General features: G+C 47.7%; 1 protein-coding gene across 1 annotated transcript; it reads left to right on the forward strand.

The window, feature by feature from the left end:
- Positions 1 to 5,881: 5,881 nt before the first annotated feature.
- On the forward strand, positions 5,882 to 7,246 carry HOXB1 (homeobox B1). The gene is made up of 2 exons (XM_061141116.1): positions 5,882 to 6,461; positions 6,918 to 7,246. The coding sequence occupies exons 1-2, from the start codon at positions 5,882 to 5,884 to the stop codon at positions 7,244 to 7,246; spliced, it is 909 nt and encodes a 302-aa protein (XP_060997099.1).
- The last annotated feature ends 11,661 nt before the right edge of the window (positions 7,247 to 18,907 follow it).

The following is an 18,907-nucleotide window of genomic DNA, read 5'->3' on the forward strand; positions in this document are numbered from 1 at the left end:
AGTATATTCATTAGTCTAGACAAACAAGGTATCAAGTATTTATTATAGCACCTGGTGTCAGGTGCTTTTAAATGGAGGTGGTGACTTTTGATGTCTGGTGATAACCCACTTCCCAAGTATCTGGTAGAGCCATTTTAAAGAATTTTAATTTGCCTATTTACACCAACAATCATGCCTCAAGCATTATTTAAGTGAGCAGAGAGAGAAATCTTTTCAACAAGTATGTAATTTAGCTGTAGTGCTGTGTGCCAGGTGCCAGGTATTCAATGAATATGAGTATTAAGAAGTAGGACATTTTATTAAAAAAAAAAAGAGAGAGGCACCAAACTTCTTTGCCATGATGTACTAGACTTCATTTTTTTAAAATGTTTATTTATTTATTTAAGGGCTTCCCAGGTGGTGCAGTGGTAAAGAATCTACTTGCCAGTGCAGGAGATGCAGAAGACATGGGTTCAATCCCTGGGTCGGGAAGATCCCCTGGAGTAGGAAATGGCAACCCACTCCAGTATTCTTGCCTGGAAAATTTCATGGACAGAGTAGCTTCGCAGGCTACAGTCCATGGGGTCTCAAAGAGTTGGCCACGACTGAGCACACATGCATTTTGGTCACACTGAGGCATGTGGGATCTTAGTTCCTGGACCAGAAGATGGAACCTGTGGCCCCTGCAGTGGAAGCACTGAGTCCTAACCACTGGGCTGCCAGGAATTCCCAGTGTACTAGACTTTAAAAATCCCCTTTGATCAGTGTTTATCTGGTTGCTAGGGTATAAGAACATAGGTACAAATTATGGGTCTCCCTAAATAGCTCTGCTGAATCTTCTCCCCACCTTTCCTTCAAGTCTCTGATAAACACTCAATGGTCCCACTGTACATCCTCCTGAAATATGCTCTATTGAATACATGTCCTCACTTTGCAGAAAGTAGACTCTCGAGCCCTACATCAGTCTCTCCACCTGTTGCAGCTAAGGTGGCCCAAATCCTCCATTGACCTTTCCAGCCCAGCTCTGCCCTCCTGCTCCCCCACCCCCATCCTTCTTCATACTCAGAAGCAGATATTTGGTGCCTGAAGGAGCTATAACGAACTGCTTCCTCCTCTGAGGAGAGAGTCAGCAGTAAAAGTGCCTTCCTAAAACCTTCTCTGGGCTTCCCTGGTGGCTCAGACGGTAAAGAATCCACCTATGATGCAGAAGACCTGGATTTGATTCCTGGTTTGGGAAGATCCCCTGGAGAAGGAAATGGCAACCCACTCCAGTATTCTTGCCTGGGAAATTCCATGAACAGAGGAGCTGAGTGGGCTGCAGTCCATGGGGTTGCAAAGAGTTGGACATGACTGTGTGGCTAACACACAAAACCGTCTCTAATTCCCAACCACCACAGAAAAATCACAGTCTGGACAGTCATTTGGATACAAATTCAGCTCAATCAGTGTTCAATAAATTTTCCAATGTGGATATTTTGGCCACAACCACTATACCTGGATAAGCCCAATTAAGTAGAAAATTATTTCAACTCTTCATGTCACTCTAATCTTTCCTTTTAGCAAGATCCCAACTCTCTGACTTACTTTTCCTTCCAAATGAAGGTTTACATCCTGTACTGACATCACAGAAGTCAGGTTCAACCCTCAACCCTGACAAGGACAGTTTTCTCCCAAATTGGGAAGGTCAGGGAGTTCTTGTTAATGCCCAACCTCAAATCTTTCTGCTGCAGTTTTAATAGATTATATAATATTAGAGTTATATCAGGTAAGGTTAGGGCTTGTTATAGATTATATAATATTAGGCTTTACTTACAAAAAAAACCCTCTTCAGTTTAAAAGAAAATTCTTTGCCTACACAGAGGCAGCCTTCTGAATTTTCAATGAAATGTGCATATGATAAAGTACATATTACATAATATATGGTGATATGTTATATAAAAATATAGCACATATGCTATTTTCCCATCACATATTTCCATATTTTAATATGTCAGTTATATTAAAAACAGAAGACTGACTCATAGTACTTCAGAATGTGCATGTACATGTTAATATCATACACTTACAGAGTTCTCTATGGTTTATGTTTTCTTGTTTGCTTTAATCCTACTAACAATATAGGGAGGTAAGTAGTATTAAACCCATGCTTCTTCTCTGAGGCTGAGATTCAGAGAAACCAGGGAACTTGTCCAGGATTATAATGCTAAGAAATGGCTAAGCAAGGATTCGAACCCAAGTTTTCTAGGCCCAAAACTAATAGTCTTCCTATTACAATATACACCACCCACAGTCTATGGTTCTCAACCAGATATGTGACATTTTAATGAGCTTGCAATAAAACACACCACTAAATTCAGATTGCATCCTCCCCAAAAACAGCAACAAGAAATAATTTCTTATAGAGAAAAAAATTACAACCCCGAATATCCTTTTAATTCTTAAGTTCCAATCTTATGTCGATCTTGGGCTTTGGCCTTTAAGATCTGGGCTGGGAAAGCAGGCAGAGAGGCACTTAAGGACCTAACGAAGGATCTGTTCTAATTGCCCCTGCCAACCCTCAGCTAAGGCAGCTTCCTCTATTGAAAAGTCCAGAATCAGGTATAAACTACTAACACATCCCTATTCTGATTAGAATGGTCTTGTCTTAATGGTATAGGGACCAGCATCTCTCAAAGATCATATCAGTTTTAAATATGCCTGCGTTCTCCTTGCTCACCTACATGTCTAAATAGACTATAAAAAGAGGAAATCAACCATTTTTAACTTTGGTGTTGAGTCTACCCAGACCATCTCTGGTGAATTTAATCTGGTCAACCAGATAATCCTATAGACCACAGGTTACTTCAGATGGGGATTACTTTGTTTTGGTTGCCCTCAGCTGTGGGCTTAACAAGGAATCCAGGCTCCATAGATTTTCTCCTCAAGCCAGAGGCCAGTGAAGTTTCTTTTAAGTAGGAAGAGACTGGGAACCTAAGAACCCATGTTGCCTTTTCTCTCAGTCCTTTCTGCTGGGGTTGGGAGTTGTTGTTTAGTTGCTCAGTCATGTCTGACTTTGCAACCCCGTAGATTGTAGCCCACCAGGCTCAGTCCATAGTATTTCCCAGACAAGAATACTGTCATTTCCTCCTCCATGGGATCTTCCAGACCCAGGGATTGAACCTATGTCTCCTGCACTGCAAGAGGATTCTCTACTGCTGAGCCACCAGGGAAGCCAGCAGGAAATCTGGAAAGTTTTCATCTTTCTGCTACACAGGAGAAGGTAGCAAGGTTCAGGGATGAATTGGGAAGCTGAGGCTTAAACAGCTACTGCACTTGATAGTACAACTTGAGGCACTTTTGCTCCACCCCTTTCCTTCTGTATTTATAATAGACTATTGGTGACTTCAGCTATTAATGAGGGAGACTGCATTTCCCCAACTCCCAGAATGATTTCTACTCTTTTATCAATCTGATTTGGAATTTACTTCCTCTTTTAGACCTCAAATTGTTTCCTTGATTAGGAGAGCGAGGGATGAGGTGGGGAGGTTCTCCCTGGGAGGGAAATGTGGAAAGTGGAGTCTCAAGTCTCCCAAGAAAAAGGGCAGCTAGGTCAGATAAAGGCCTAGCTCAGACGGGAGGTTTGAAGGGAAACCCTGGTTCCCTACTTCCCTGTTCTCCAAAGGCCTCTGTGGAGGACATCTTAAAGTGAGAGGAAACAGTTGGAAGCATCTACAAACCCAAAAAGAGCAATAGAAATATGCTTGCTCTCACCTCAATACTCCTTCTCTCTTCAATCCTTCTGCAACCATCGCCTGCTCCCAACTTCCACCTCCCACCTCAACCCTCCTTTCCTTTGTCCATCCTCATCACTTGGCACTGAACATTCTCTCACCCTCACCCACTGCATCTCTCTTAAAGGAGTTGCCAACTGGTTCCTCCCCACAACTTGTCCTGCTCCTCTGAAGCTGAGTACACATGAGGAGGGAGAGAAGCAGGGGTCCTGCGAAATGCTTTAAGCCTTTTCAGAGTTGGGGGCCAAGTAAGGCTCACAGTTACTAAGAAAAGGGGAAGGCAGTGCGAGTCTGGTGATAGAGACAGAAAGTAGGAGAGAACATGCGAAGCAAGGGAACTGGGAAACAAAGAGGGAGCAGCAACACAGAGACTGAGACAGACAACGTTGGGCCTCCTTGCAGAGAGATGAGGACTTACCCTGCTCTTTTTGGGGCGGGGAAACCTGAGAAGTTCTGAGGGTCCTCTCCGGGCCTGTCCCACCTGCTTTCCCTTCCTCTCCTTTGCTCAGTTGTTTACAGAGATCCTCCTCTGAACTCTTGCCCTCCTGGACTTGCCCTAGCCCCGGCCTCAGGCCTCAGCCAGGCAGACACCCTGACAGATTACAAATGAGTGTGGGTGTTAGATTGCGCCAAGCTCTTGTCCCCAGAGTCTGGAGGAGGGGAATCAATGGGCCCTACCTAAGAGCTTCCCTCCAGTTCCATCTCGGTCTGAACAGAGTGAAGGAGGCACTTCCTGTTCTCCTCCCCTCCCCCAACCAGAACCCAACAGACACACCCAGCTGAAAGGGGTGAGGCTCCCCTCCTGAGCCTCAAGACCGCCACACGGAAGCTCCCATTCTCTAAGCAAACTCCTTTGATCTATTCTAGAAAATTCATTGGAAACTTGAGTAATCTTTAAGATGTAACTGCTATTGAATTTATGGATTTGAGGCTTGGGATTTTGGGGGAGAGGAGTGTGGGGCAGGAAGGAACCAGAAGAATGCACTACACTAGTTTAAAACACTTCAGGAAAAGAATAAAAATTCCCTCTCTTCACCTGTAAGTAAACATCACCTAGCTCTGTGCTCACTGTGGCTCTCTGGAGAGACACAGGGAGTTATTTGAGTCTGAGTGAGCGAGCCAGCTACAGCTATGGATGGCTAGAGAGAGGATAAATACATCCGGAGAGATGAGTTGATGGATAGGTAGGGAAGGAATATAAATATGGAGAGAGATGGAGGAACAGAGAGATGGATTGAGACAGAGAGAATATAAAAAGAAGCTGAGGGAGAGAAATGGATGTGTGAATGAGGAGAGAGTGGTTATGTGGAGAGGTGGAGAGGGGAATGGGGCATTTCTCATCCTCTTCTCCGCAGTTCTGTCATCTTGTCTTGCTCCTTGAAATGCCAGTTTCCCACCCCTCACTTAATGAATTCTTTCTCTTGAGTCTAGGCCCTGCCTCACACCCTTAGGTGTTTTTGCACCCTCTTTCTTCACAGTCATCCATTTGGTCCAAGACAACATACCTCACTTGGCTGTCCTAGCCCATCACCCCAGATTAGGAGAAAGAAACTCAGAGTGGGAGTTCTGGGCAAAGGAGGCTGGATTCCCCATCTCCTGGTCTACAGACTTGGGAAGGGGGTTGCTCCTTTGTGAGGTGGGGGGGGGGGGGTGGTGGGAAGAATGAAGGGCAGCTGGGTTGAATTTGTCCAAATCTAATAACCTAGGAGCCTATTGAAGGCCTTGGGGACTGAGAGGGGAGGAAAGTCTTGAATATTCCTCTAACTTTTGCCCCCTCTCCCTCCGGTCCCTTCTTTCCAAAAGTCTTTGAAGAAAGATGTTTTTGACGCTTCCATGTCGCCCTCAGATGGATGGGCTGCGGGTGATTGAAGTGTCTTTGTCATGCTAATGCTTGGGGGGTGATGGATGGGCGCTGGGGCTGCCAAACTGTGGCCCGCAGCGCCCATTGGCCTGGGAGAGATCACATGCACCCCTCCACCCCCACTCCCTACCCCCTTCCTGGGGGAGCGCTGGCCCAGGCGAGCTGGGTTAGGCCATGGATGCAAGCTTCGGCGCTGTGACATACTGCCTAAAGGTTGTAGGGCAAGAGGGTGTCTCCCCAAAACGGGCCGACCCTCCTGCGGCCTCCACGCATGGACTATAATAGGATGAACTCCTTCTTAGAGTACCCACTCTGTAACCGGGGACCCAGCGCCTACAGCGCCCACAGCGCCCCTACCTCCTTCCCCCCCAGCTCGGCTTCCGCTGTTGACAGCTATGCAGGCGAGACTCGCTACGGTGGGGGGCTGCCCAGCTCTGCACTCCAGCAGAACTCAGGCTATCCGGCCCAACAGCCACCCTCGGCGTTAGGGTTGCCCTTCCCCAGCTCTGCGGCCTCGGGGTACTCCCCGGCTGCCTGCAGTGCCAGCTACGGGTCTTCTCAGTACTACCCTCTGGGCCAGCTGGAAGGAGATGGAGGCTATTTTCATCCTTCAAGTTATGGGGCCCAGCTAGGGGCCCTGTCTTCCGACGGCTATGGAACCGCTGGAGTGGGCCCGGGGCCCTACCCTCCACCACAGCCCCATTACGGGACCGAGCAGACAGGGAGCTTTGCACCGGCCTGTGCTGATCTCCTCTCCGAGGACAAGGAATCGGCCTGCGCGTCAGAAACGAGCACCTCTACAGCCCAGACCTTCGACTGGATGAAGGTTAAGAGGAACCCACCCAAGACAGGTAGGGCTCAGACGTGGCCAGTCCCTCTCTGGGGGCTCAGAGTGGCTCTGCTGCTTTTGCACTGAGGTGTCCTGGGCTGGGTTCCTGTCTGCACCACCGGGTAGAGGCAGGTAAGAGCACTGTGCTCAGTCTCAGGTCAGGTGGGGTCTCCCCACCCAGCGAGCGCCCAGTTATCCTTAAGAGTAAGTCTCCACACACACCCCCACTTCCTGATCTGTGTGCTCAGCGCAGGCCCAAGACCTGGTGTTCCGAGGAGGGGGAGCTGGGGGGGTGGAAGTGTGGGGGGCTGCTCCAGGTCGCCTGGAGGGGTGCCTGGTGATCCAAGGGAACTTTGAGAGCTGAAGCTGGATAGAATGGTGACTGGGGGTGCAGAGCTGGCGGGGGCTGGGGGGCAGAGGGGAGGGGAGGGAGAAAGAGAAGAGAACTGACGTGGCCCTTCTCTCGCCCCGCCCCTAGCGAAGGTGTCCGAGCTGGGCCTGGGCGCTCCAGGTGGCCTCCGCACCAACTTCACCACTCGGCAGCTGACCGAACTGGAGAAGGAGTTCCATTTCAACAAGTACCTGAGCCGGGCCCGGAGGGTGGAGATCGCTGCCACCCTGGAGCTCAACGAGACGCAGGTCAAGATTTGGTTCCAGAACCGGCGCATGAAGCAAAAGAAGCGCGAGCGGGAGGGAGGCCGGGTGCCCCCAGCCCCTCCAGGCTGTCCCAAGGAGGCGACTGGAGACACCTCCGACCAGTCCACGTGCACCTCCCCGGAAGCTTCGCCCAGCTCCGTCACCTCCTGAACTAAACCTCCCACCCGGGACTCCTCAGCACCGGAGCGCTGAGGAGTCCCCGTCCAGCCCTCTTCTCTGTCCTCCCTAATCTCGGCCTCAGCTCTACTACTTAGGCTGGGGCGCCAGTTCAGAGCTGCCTTTGGGAGGAATGGGGGACTGCTTTCCTCCAGTCTGGGCAGGGTGCTGATGGCTGGGGACCCTACAGGGGACCAGAGGCATGGGAGACCCAACCTGTCTAAAGTGAGGGAAGGGCTTCCCTCTGCCTCTAATCTGGAGATCAGCCCTCGGGTGGGGTGGGAGCAAGTCCCAACCTCCCGGGTTCTCCTTTCCCTTCCAACTTCCATTTGTTCAGTCCAGTGCCTTTGAGCTTCGAGGACTCTCCTCTCATGCACTCTTATCCTAACTCCCCCTTCTAGGCCCAGGACAGAGAGAAGGTTTCCTGTGTGGGAGGTATTTGGGTGCTGGCATATGACCAATGCTTAATCTCTCTAGTTGCCACAGACTTTACAATAGCACCAGCTGCCTTGTGACAGACCAAAAAGCTCCCCCTACCACCCCATCGAACCCTATTAACCCCCTCCTGGCACATTTATATTGCACTAGCGGCCTCCAGAGGTTGTTTTCTGAGACCTGCCCCGCCCTCTGCCCCCCCACCCCCCGCGACTTCGTCTCGAAGCTACCAAAGTGTTTTGGAACTTGGTACTTCAGAGACTTCTGGAATGTTGTTTGAGGCTGGACCCCAGCAAGCCTCTACCAGGAAGGCGCAGGCTCGCCCCCACTAGTTCCTCCCCTATTTATTGCCTCCTGGAAAAGCCAGGACCTTCCTCCTCATCTCCACCCCCATCCCTGGTGCAGCCCAGGGAGGCCCAGGTGCGGGGAGAGCTCCGACCAGCATATCAAGCATTTCTCTGAACCTTGGGACAGTGGAGACACCACTCTTTCCGGAAATCTGAGCCCCAAGCAACCGGGTTCTCTCTGTCCCTCCAGCTACCTCATTTCAATAAAGTCTGTTTTCCCCTCCTCCCGCCTCTTCTGCTCCTCTGTCTAGGGGTAAAGGAGGCTCTCTCTCCAAGAGCGCTGGGGGAGAGATGAGGAAAGAGTAGATGCAAGTTGGTTGAGTTGGAAGCAGCTGAGCTTTCTGATCTCAGTTGGGTAAAGAGAAGGACTTACTGGGTGGGGCCTAGGCAGAACCGGGTCCTAGGTTTTCTAATCTGACAGCCGTCAGCCCTCCGGTCATTGGAGGAACGTGGGAAGACCTAGAGGGGAAAGGCGGTGGGGAGGAAAGAGTTCGGAGACCGTCCTCAGAGGAAGGCAGGAAAGGAGACTAGTGGATCTGTTTGGAGAGAACAGAAAAGGGTGTGAAAAGAGGAGGAATTGGGGAAAGGCGAAGGGAAGGGCCCTCTACCCCTTCCCCCTCCTCCCTCCCCCGTATCCAGAGCGAGGCCTGGCATAGAGTGGGCCTCAGTAAATATTTGCTGGGAAGGCTGTGTACTGTCCCGTTCCCCGCCAGGTCTTGCTTAGAGAAAGTCAGAGGGTGGGTCGCCCGACAAACTTCAGACTGGCACACAGGTTAACCCTTCCACTCCCGCCCCCGGACCGGCGCCTTTCCACCCAACCGGGACATCGGCGCCCGGGAGCGGGCGCGGCTGGGAGACTCTGGCCGTACCCGCCGCCTCCGATGTGCGGTCCATCCGGCTCACAGAGACCGCCCGGGTCTCCAGCGCTGGACGGCGCGGGAGGCGCGGTGAAAAGGCCGAGGGGTCGCTGGGCTGCGGGGGAGGCAGCGGCAGGTTGGAGCCCGGAGGGCCTGGGGTGGGCGGGAGGAGGTAAACCCCAGTCCCGCGCTGACCTTTTTACCTCGAAGCGCCCCCGGGCTTTCCAAACAAGCCGACATCGCCCCCGCGGGGGTAGCAATTGTCTCCCGGCGGGTCCCACTGACCACAGGGCCCCTTTGGTCGGCGGAGGCGGGGGCAGGGAAGGGGGCCTGGGTCGGGCAGCGCCGAGACGGTCGCAAACCGTCAGCTTTCCCGCCCCGAAGTGCAGTCCAGAGAACGCGGGTCTGCGGTTTATTGATTCCGGGGATCCCGGGAGGCCAAGTGCCTTGGACCGGGACAGCTGGGAGCGGGCAGCAGGACCAAGGGGGCGTCTTATCCACTCCATCTATTGATTTCTTGACCTTTCAAAGGAAGACAAGGAGCGAAAAAGACTAGCAGTGTGCTCAAGAAACGCCGAGCATTTGCTTCCTAATGAAATTGGTGCTGTTATAGGAGAGGCCAAGTTATCAATAGTTGCACAGTCCAGCTGGAGAAGAAGACAAGTGGTTTGGAAGAGGAAGCCCAGATTTCCCAGAAGCTGATGCTTTGCCCTCTGTCTTAAAAAAATAAATCTGTTTGCTTTTCTGCATTTAATTGAAATTGCCACCAAGGTTGGCTTCCCCAAAGGGGTCACCTTGACAGAGGGCACAGAGCAGTGTCTGTGGAAACAAAACTCCCCTTCTTGGAGCCATTCGATGTCAGCTGACAGAGCCTTCTAGTTGGGGTATTTCTGGATCCTGCAAACTTTGGACCACTGGGCAGAAAATCAAGGAGGAGGAAGGACCTTTTGTTAGAGCCGGACCCAAAGGATGATGACCCTGGACCTCGACTGGGGCTCACAGGGCCTAGGGGAGGTTGGTCTATCGGGTTTTTGGCCATAGCAGAAGGAACCATTTGATTCCTCCCCACCCCCGCCCCACCCATGGAGGGATGAGGGGCAAAATTCTCTGTTAACAGGCGTCCTCAAAAGAATCCACAATACATCTGAGCGCCCCCCATCCTCTTTGATCCTAACTCCTTTCCTGCTTTGTACTCTTCCCAAATCCTACTTATCTGAGGCCTCAGACTGGTCTACACAGAAGTTATTTACTGCAGAAACAAAAGGTCACTGTATTTTCCTATCTAAAATGACAAAGGAGTGGTTGGTACAAACAATCAAACAAGCAAAAACACATTGTTAAACTTTCCAAAATAGATGACATGCTGCTTCCATCATAGTCTCCACCATGCCTTTCAGATAGGTGGTTTTTTCACAGCCATTGAGGGAGCAAAGGGAATTCTATTTACCAGGAACTCTGAAAACACATTTTCTGCAAAATTTAAAGACCTCTATTCCAACACCTCCATTTAGAAGATCTCCAAAAAGTCTCCTGTTTTGAAAATAAAACTCTTGAAATAAAGATCCACCCGCCGCCCCCCCCCCCCCCACCTTGATTCTTCCTGGGAGGGAAAGTTCTTCTCAGGTTGAAAGTTTGTCAAGGTTTCTGAGGAGTAGCTCCCAACCCCTCCTCCACCATGCAGCCTCCACTCCACCCAACCCTCTGCACCATCTGTTTCTCAGCCCTAAGTGTGAACTTTTCCTCTTTCATTTGCTTTTTTTCTTCAGCGTTTGTTCTTCCAATGTGAGGCCCTTTGATCTAGATGAGAGAGACAAGAAAAAAGAGATTTAAAAGCCCTGAAGTTCTTACTTTTAACGTGGATGTCTTTGTTATGAATATTCCTTGCACCAATACCACTGGGCTGCTGGAGGGGAGTTGGTGGGATGGGGCTTGGAGGAGGTGGGGAGGCTGGGGGCATCTTCTGATGACTAAGAGCACAGAGATCCAGATGAACCTGAGAGGAAGGCCAAGATATATGGGTTCAAATCCTTCAGAGGGTTGGGTGGAGTGGAGGCTACATGGTGGGACCTGCTTCTCACAGCCTTGTGGCCTTGGGCAGGTTGCCCAGTTTAATTTTCTCCAAGATGGGCATCATTTATTTCATAGGGTTGATATTAATAAATAGGTTTATATGTATAAAATATTAGGGAGCAGTCCCTAAAAAACAAATGTGAGCTATGATAACACCTATAATTATTAAAGGGAACATGTCCCTAATCAATTCCAGGGTACATCTTGACCCTTTGGGGTACACACACATTTTCACTTCTCACCCTCATGCCTTGTCTGATCCCTGAATGGTGGATGAGACCAGGGACAGGTTCTGGAGCTAAGGACAGGTAGAGGGGATTCCCTTCTTAGCCGCTGAGAACACTCAGGTGGGTCTGGCTGAGATCCCTTCCTTCAGGTCTCAGCCCACTCACGTGCAGAAGAGGAGAGTTGTCCTGGGCTTCCAGCACTGTCTCTCCCTTCTCTACTGGGAGGGTGGGTCAGAAGTCCTGAAGGCAGACATGGTGAGTTCCTAATTTAGAGTAGTGGAGGGCAAGGGCTCTGCGTAGCTTAGTTTTCAGTGTGGATCCCTTTAGTTTCAGTGTGGTTCTCTTATCAGCTGGATGAGTGAGTTTATGCCAGTTAATCAGTTTACCTGTGCTTCTGTTTCTTCAGATGTAAAATGAGGGAAGTTGAATAAGTGAGATACATGAGACAAGCTTAGAACACTGCCTGGCAGTGTATGTACAGTAGAGGTTTTCTGTTTTAGGTGTTCATATAAGACATTTTTTATTAAGGTGTGCTTGGCCTTGGTATGCTAGAAGCAGACATTCTCTAACCTTCATCGTCCAGCACCGTACCTGCAGACTCATGTGGTACCATAACCATGGAATTTGCTGCTGGGAAGTAAAACAGTCATGAATGAAAATGTTCAGGGTAGCCCCACAGAATACTAGTTTATAGCAAGTGCAGCATCGGAATGAGACATACTTTGGGCCAGACAGTCTCATTGCATAATTCTGGGAGCACATTCTCACTGTTGTCCATGACTTTGGCACTCCCTGCCATTGTACCAGATTTTATTTTGTGATGGTTCGGTCCTAGCTCTATGAACTTCCTTGCATGGCCTCCTTTATATGACTCAACCAGAATATTCCAGATGCTTCATCTTTTGCAATTTCATAGAACAAGAGTTGGAGATGCAAAATATTTAATGTCCATTCCTGGGAGAACAGAATGGCTCAAGCAGCTGTTGACTTCCATTCAAAGTAGGACCTCTTGGCCACTGTCATTCTCTTCACTGGGAAATAAGTAGATCAGGTGCTACAGAGAAGAAAGAATTTTGTAGGAAGTCAGGAGACCAGAGCTTCCTCTACCAAGGGCGGCCTTGAGTCAGTCATTTAACCTCTGTGTGCCTGCTTTCCCAGTCTTTAATATAAGTTGCATTATCTCACTACAGCTTTACTCATCCTTCCTTCTGAGAAGATGTAAGTGAGAAAGAATGTTAAACTTGGTCTGGGATAGGGAGGGGTGGGGAGAGCATCATGTTGGATATAGTCTACAGGCTTAGTTAGAGCTAATCAAAATTACTGTTTCTCCCCCACCCACTCCAGTCAGTTTCCTCCAGCTCTCAAGATCACTGGCCTGGGTCTAGACAGTTCTGAGCCCTATAACCCTCTCTGCCTGGAGGGAGAACGTAGGAGGGAGGGAGCCCCACAAAACATGTGCCTTCTGTTCCTCAGAGGCCCCAAAGCTCCCTTCAGTTTACTCTGGCCTGACAGCTCCGTTTCAACCCCCACCTTGGAGATGAGGCAGCTCAGTATTTACTCAGCCAGAGAGGTTTGCCCAGAAGCCTGGCCTCCCCAGCCAGCTCCTGCTGGCTCTGCTCCGCAGCCCCCACCCCCTTCCCTTCCTGGTTCATGGAGAGTTCAGCCCTGAATGGCTTGCAGCCCCCCACCCCCCAGCCCCAGAGAAGCTGCCTGTCCAGGGGAGGCCAGAGGGCGGGGGAAGGGTCCCGGTCGTGGGGTCATGCCCTGGTCTCTCCACTCTTGCTGGACCAGTGCCTGGGCCTCCCAGAGGAGAGACGGCTCAGCAAATGATTGTCTTTTTGGGGAAGGGGTGTTTGGAGATTGGCTAAAATGGGACTGTCAGGTTGGGGACATGATCCAGGACTGCAAAGGGCCATGTTATTAGTGTCATTGAACTACATCTAATGGTAGAAAAATTTGGTAAATTTGTAATAGCTTGGACTCTCTTCCCAAAGATACTAAAAGCCCTAAGACAATAAAGAAGTGACATGCATGTTACCAGCATCCACATATGAAAGTAGCCTCTAACTTCCTAACTTTTTAGACTGTAAGATCCATGAAAGCCGAGATTTCTGTTTTGCTCATTGCTGCATTTCTAGTGCCTTCAACAATGCCTGGAACATAGTAGATGCTCAGTAAATATTTGTTGGACAAGTGAATACTGAAGCAAATTCCTCTTGTCTAGAAATCGCTCACTCCCCAAAATGGTGTTCTGAAACGATGTCGTTTAAGACGTTTAATTAGTCCAAGAGTGTTACCATGATCAATGGATTCATACGAAAATAATGAAAGTAGGGCAACAGATGGATGGGGACTTAGGAGGCATTTTCTTCCTTGACTTCCGTTCATTCATTAAAGGTATTATCTCAGGCTAATGACAGAGTTTCCTTTGCAGCTCCAGAACAAGTGTGCTTCCAGGGCTCACCCATAGAGCTTTTGTTTGTTTGTTTTGTTTGAGCTTCCTTTACTGTAGCAAGTGTAAACTCAAGAAAAGACTCAATTTTAGAAATGTCAAGGGTTTGAAGGCCCAGCTGGATGTTTAGATTGGTAGAAATGTTGATAGAAAATAAAGAAACTGTCCTTCTGCAGGGATATCTAGGCAGGTGCTTCTGCTGCAAACAAGCCTTCCTTTCTATTTCCCGTCACTCAACTCAACTCCACAGGGTGCAGTGTCCTTTATACACCAATGGACCAAGGTTTCCTTTTCTGAAAACGTTTGGGATGTTCTCCCCTTCTAGGCCCAATAAAGTGAAGTCACACACAGGAGTGCTTAAGTTTGTTTGGGTCTGAAAGAGAACATTGAGGGGAGCATTACTTTTAATGCTTAACGGAAGTCAAGGGCGATAATGGTTACCTACTGGAAGTTTCTCAGAACTCTTGGGAAGATCATCCATTCTGGTGTGGCTAGTTACCATTGTTGGGAATTGTTGGGAATTAATGACATCCTCTCGCTTACTCCCACTGTAGCTCTACACATGTGGATCCTGGTCACAGAACAGGAACCTCACTTAAAGCAAGAAAAAGGAAGTGAGAAGTGTCATGGAAAAGAAAAAAATCTCCTCCAGCTCCTGGAGTTCCTCTCTGGGGTTAGATTTCTAGATCAAGGGCCCCCTAAGAAGAACGGAGTTGGGGAAGGGAATTCCTCAGCAGTGACCTGAAAAAACTCAAAGGTTCAAGGGTCCTAGGCATGGTTCTGACAGTTTTAACCAGAGTTCTCTGATTCTCCATTTCAGACACAGCCTTTGCTGGAAGCTAATGTTTTGGGGGCTGGGGAGTCTGAAGAGGCAGAAGGTGGACAACAAGCTGTGCAGAAGAAAAGCCTCCGAGGCATGTGTGAGGAAACAGGCTGGCAATTGGCAGAAAGAGCTGTCCCACGACGCTCCCCAGCCCCGAGCTTCCCACCCTCCACCACTTCCAGTTACTCCGCTGTCTCTTCAATTAACACTCAGTCATTCTTCAGAAATCAATTTTCAATCCCCACCTTTGGGGCCTGGCGGGAGGGACACTACCCTGAGTTAGAGGAAGGCAAGAGAGCCACGCCTTCTCTGAAGGGTGGGTGGGGTGGGGCAAGTTCCTAATCCTGCAGGGGGTCTGTATTCAGCAATTCAAATTCAGTGATTTGGGTGCATTGGATGGGGATTGCAAAGACACCTTTGAAAGGGTTTGCATGCTTGCCTTGCCACACATTTCAAAACCTGTTGAAATCCACACCTTGACACATTCCCAAAGAGATGCCAACTTCCCTCACACGTTCAAAGACCTAAACAAATATTGTTACTTATGCCTCCGAACTGCATTCAAACAGACCTTGTACACAGTTCTGCACATGTGGCTGCAACAGTCAGAGAAAGACTGAGGGAAACAAGTGTTGTTACCTGCTTGGGAAAGTTCTCTTTCTCTTCACTCTTTGGAATTTATGTTTTGACTGTTAAGTGGTATAAAATGAAGTTTCGGGAAAAGTTGTCTGCATAGAGATGAAAAGGAAGGGGGCCTTTTCCTAAAAATACTTCCCTCTAATCCATCTCTACAGAATTCCCAGGATAGAAATGAAAAGGAAGGAGGCAAGTTATGAGTCATTTCTCCATGTTGGGTGGCATGTGGCTGTGCACTCATTGGGAAAGCAAAAATTAAGAGAAAGCAAAACAAGCAAAACAATCCCAAACAGGACTTGTCCTGCACAGAGTAACAAAGATCTGGAAAGCTGATTTTCCCCCCCCCTGGTTTTCATTTTGGTGTTTGGATCAGAGTTCAGTAGGCTTTACCTGAGTCTTCCCACCTTGAGTAGAAAAAAGAAAAAGAGCTTGTGCTTATCCCTAGAATGTAATGAGAGACAGACACAAAACAAAAGAAAAAAAAAGCATCCCAATATCAGTGCCCAAAAGTGCCAAAAATTACCCAATATCAGTCCTTGCTTTGGGTTCTTCAACATCATATTTAAAAAAAAAAAAAAGTGTGTTAAATAAATCTACCAAAAATAATCAGAGTGTCTTCCAGAATCCTCCCTTTATGAAAAACTCTCTCTGTTTCACTAGAGAAAAAAAATTATTTTTTTAATTCCTCTCTTTGAATACTGTCTCTAAGTCAAAGGGATGTAGAAACTGGAAAAATGTTTTGCTTTACTCTTTCTTTTCCTCCAGCCCTCTTACACGCAGTTCTCTGAAAAACAGGGTCCTAGGTTTGAATTTAATTTAATCAGTACAAAATACTTATTGCTTTTAAGTCTTCTGCATTGGCCAGGGGCTGAACTGCTCCCAATCTCAGATTTCTCCTTTGGAAAACAAGAAACGACTGGATTCTCTCTTTTTTCCCTCTCCCCAGAATTCTCAAATTTAGTTTCCAGTTTTATTTTTGGTGACAAGTGTAAATGTTTGTTCAGTTGCTGAGACATAACTCAGATTCTTCTCTGGGGTCAGGAGTCCTCTTCCATCCTCTCCTTTCAACTGAGGCAGGGCTCCAGACATACATAGGTTTTTTGCAGTCAGAGTGGGTCTCACTCAGCACCCTTACTGCCTCTTTCCATTTCACTTCTCCTTCACAGAGTACCAAAGACATGGAAAGCTGATTTTTTTTGAAGTGAGAGCTGTTTTCTGAATCATAGAGTCCATTCTCTCTTGAGATCTGAAGCTCTTGATTGGGAAAGGAGAGAGAAAAGCTCATGGGTCCCTAATGTGTGTGAATAGTAATCTTACTATGTAGATGAACCTGGAGAGAAAGGACTTTCCTTTTCTTCCAACACACACACACACACACACACACACACACACACACACAATTCTGCAAGCTTAATGAAGGGTTTTTTAAGGTTTAAGGGATTGTAAAGGCAATGGGGAGAGGTGTTTTTGCTCAGAACTCTGGCAGATGTTGCCAAATTCAGACTTAAATTGAAGAAAGTAGGGAAAACCACTAGACCATTCAGATATTACTTAAATTAAATCCCTTATGATTATACAGTAGAAGTGAGAAATAGATTCAAGGGATTAGATCTGACAGACAGAGTGCCTGGAGAACTATGGACGGAGGTTCGTGACACTGTACAGGAGACAGGGATCAAGACCATCCCCAAGAAAAAGAAATGAAAAAAAGCAAAATGGCTGTCTGAGGAGGCCTTACAAGTAACTGTGAAAAGAAGAGAAGTGAAAAGCAAAGGAGAAAAGGAAAGATATACCCATTTGAATGTAGAGTTCCAAAGAATAGCAAGGAGAGATAAGAAAGCCTTCCTCAGTGATTAGTGCAAAGAAATAGAGGAAAACAATAGAATGGGAAAGACTAGAGATCTCTTCAAGAAAATTAGAGATACCAAGGGAACATTTCATGCAAAGGTGGACTCAATAAAGAACAGAAATGGTATGGACCTAACAGAACCAGAAGATATTAAGAAGAGGTGGCAAGAATACATAGAAGAACTATACAAAAAAGATCGTCAAGACCCAGATAATCATGATGGTGTGATCACTCACCTAGAGCCAGACATCCTGGAGTACAAAATCAAGTGGGCCTTAGGAAGCATCACTACGAACAAAGCTAGTGGAGGTGATGGACTCCCAGTTGAGCTATTTCAAATCCTAAGAGATGATGCTGTGAAAGTGCTGCACTCAATATGCCAGCAAATTTGGACAACTCAGCAGTGGCCACAGGACTGGAAAAGGTCAGTTTTTATTCCAGCCCCAAAGAAAGGCAATGCCAAAGAATGCTCAAACTACTGCACAATTGCACTCATCTCACATGCTAGTAAAGTAATGCTCAAAATTCTCCAAGTCAGGCTTCAACAGTATGTGAACCATGAACTTCCAGATGTTCAAGCTGGATTTAGAAAAGGCAGAGGAACCAGAGATCAAATTGCCAACATCCGTTGGATCATCGAAAAAGCAAGAGCATTCCAGAAAAACATCTGCTTTATTGACTATGCCAAAGCCTTTGACTGTGTGGATCACAATAAACTGTGGAAAATTCCTAAAGAGATGGGAATACCAGACTGCCTGACCTGCCTCTTGAGAAACCTGTATGCATGTCAGGAAGCCACAGTTAGAACTGGACATGGAACAAAAGACTGGTTCCAAATAGGGAAAGGAATACGTCAAAGTATTGTCACGCTGCTTATTTAACTTATATGTAGAGTACATCATGAGAAACACTGGGCTGGATGAAACACAAGCTGGAATCAAGATTGCTGGGAGAAATATCAATAACCTCAGATATGCAGATGACACCACCCTTATGGCAGAAAGCAAAGAAGAACTAAAGAGCTTCTTGATGAAAGTGAAAGAGGAGAGGGAAAAATTTGGGTTAAAATTCAACATTCAGAAAACTAAGATCATGGCATCTTGTCCCATCACTTCATGGAAAATGGATGGGGAAACAGTGACAGACTTTATCTTTTTGGGCTCCAAAATCACTGCAGATGGTGATTGCAGCCATGAAATTAAAAGATGCTTACTCCTTGGAAGAAACGTTATAACCAACCTAGAGAGCATATTAAAAAGCAGAGACATTACTTTGCCAACAAAGGTCCATCTAGTCAAAGCTATGGTTTTTCCAGTAGTCATGTATGGATGTGAGAGTTGGACTATAAAGAAAGCTGAGTGCTGAAGAATTGATGCTTTTGAACTGTGGTGTTGGAGAAGACTCTTGAGAGTCCCTGCGCCTGCAGGGAGATCCAAACAGTCCATCCTAAAGGAGATCAGTCCTGAATATTCACTAGAAGAACTGATGTTGAAGCTGAAACTCCAATACTTTTGTCACCTGATGCAAAGAACTGACTCATTTGAAAAGACCCTGATACTGGGAAAGATTGAAGGCGGGAGAAGAAGGGGACGACAGAGGATGAGATGGTTGGATGGCATCACCGACTCAATGGACATGAGCTTGAGTAAACTCTGGGAGATGGTGATGGACAGGGAGGCCTGGCATGCTGCAGTCCTTGGGGTCACAAAGAGTCAGACATGACTGAGCAACTGAGCTGAACTGGCAGATGTAGAGAGAAACACCAGTAATGAGATACCATTAACTACTAACCCAGCTTTCAAATCAACATTGCCTTTGGATATTTTGATGGCCATCTAGCTGCTTCTTAGCTCATAGAGAGAGATGGAATCTGTTCCCTTCTCTCTTTCCCCCACACACTTCCTGAACATAATCCAAGAGTCTTTTGTTTTTTCTTAGGTCAGTGAGTTTCCCAAGATA

This window comes from Dama dama, chromosome 5 (assembly GCF_033118175.1).
Source record: "Dama dama isolate Ldn47 chromosome 5, ASM3311817v1, whole genome shotgun sequence".
NCBI lineage: Eukaryota > Metazoa > Chordata > Mammalia > Artiodactyla > Cervidae > Dama > Dama dama.

Coding starts and splice junctions, on each gene's coding strand:
- HOXB1 (XM_061141116.1), top strand. CDS start 5,882: ATGGACTATAATAGGATGAACTCCTTCTTAGAGTACCCACTCTGTAAC. Junction 6,462..6,917: donor GAGGAACCCACCCAAGACAG/GTAGGGCTCAGA, acceptor CCCCGCCCCTAG/CGAAGGTGTCCGAGCTGGGC.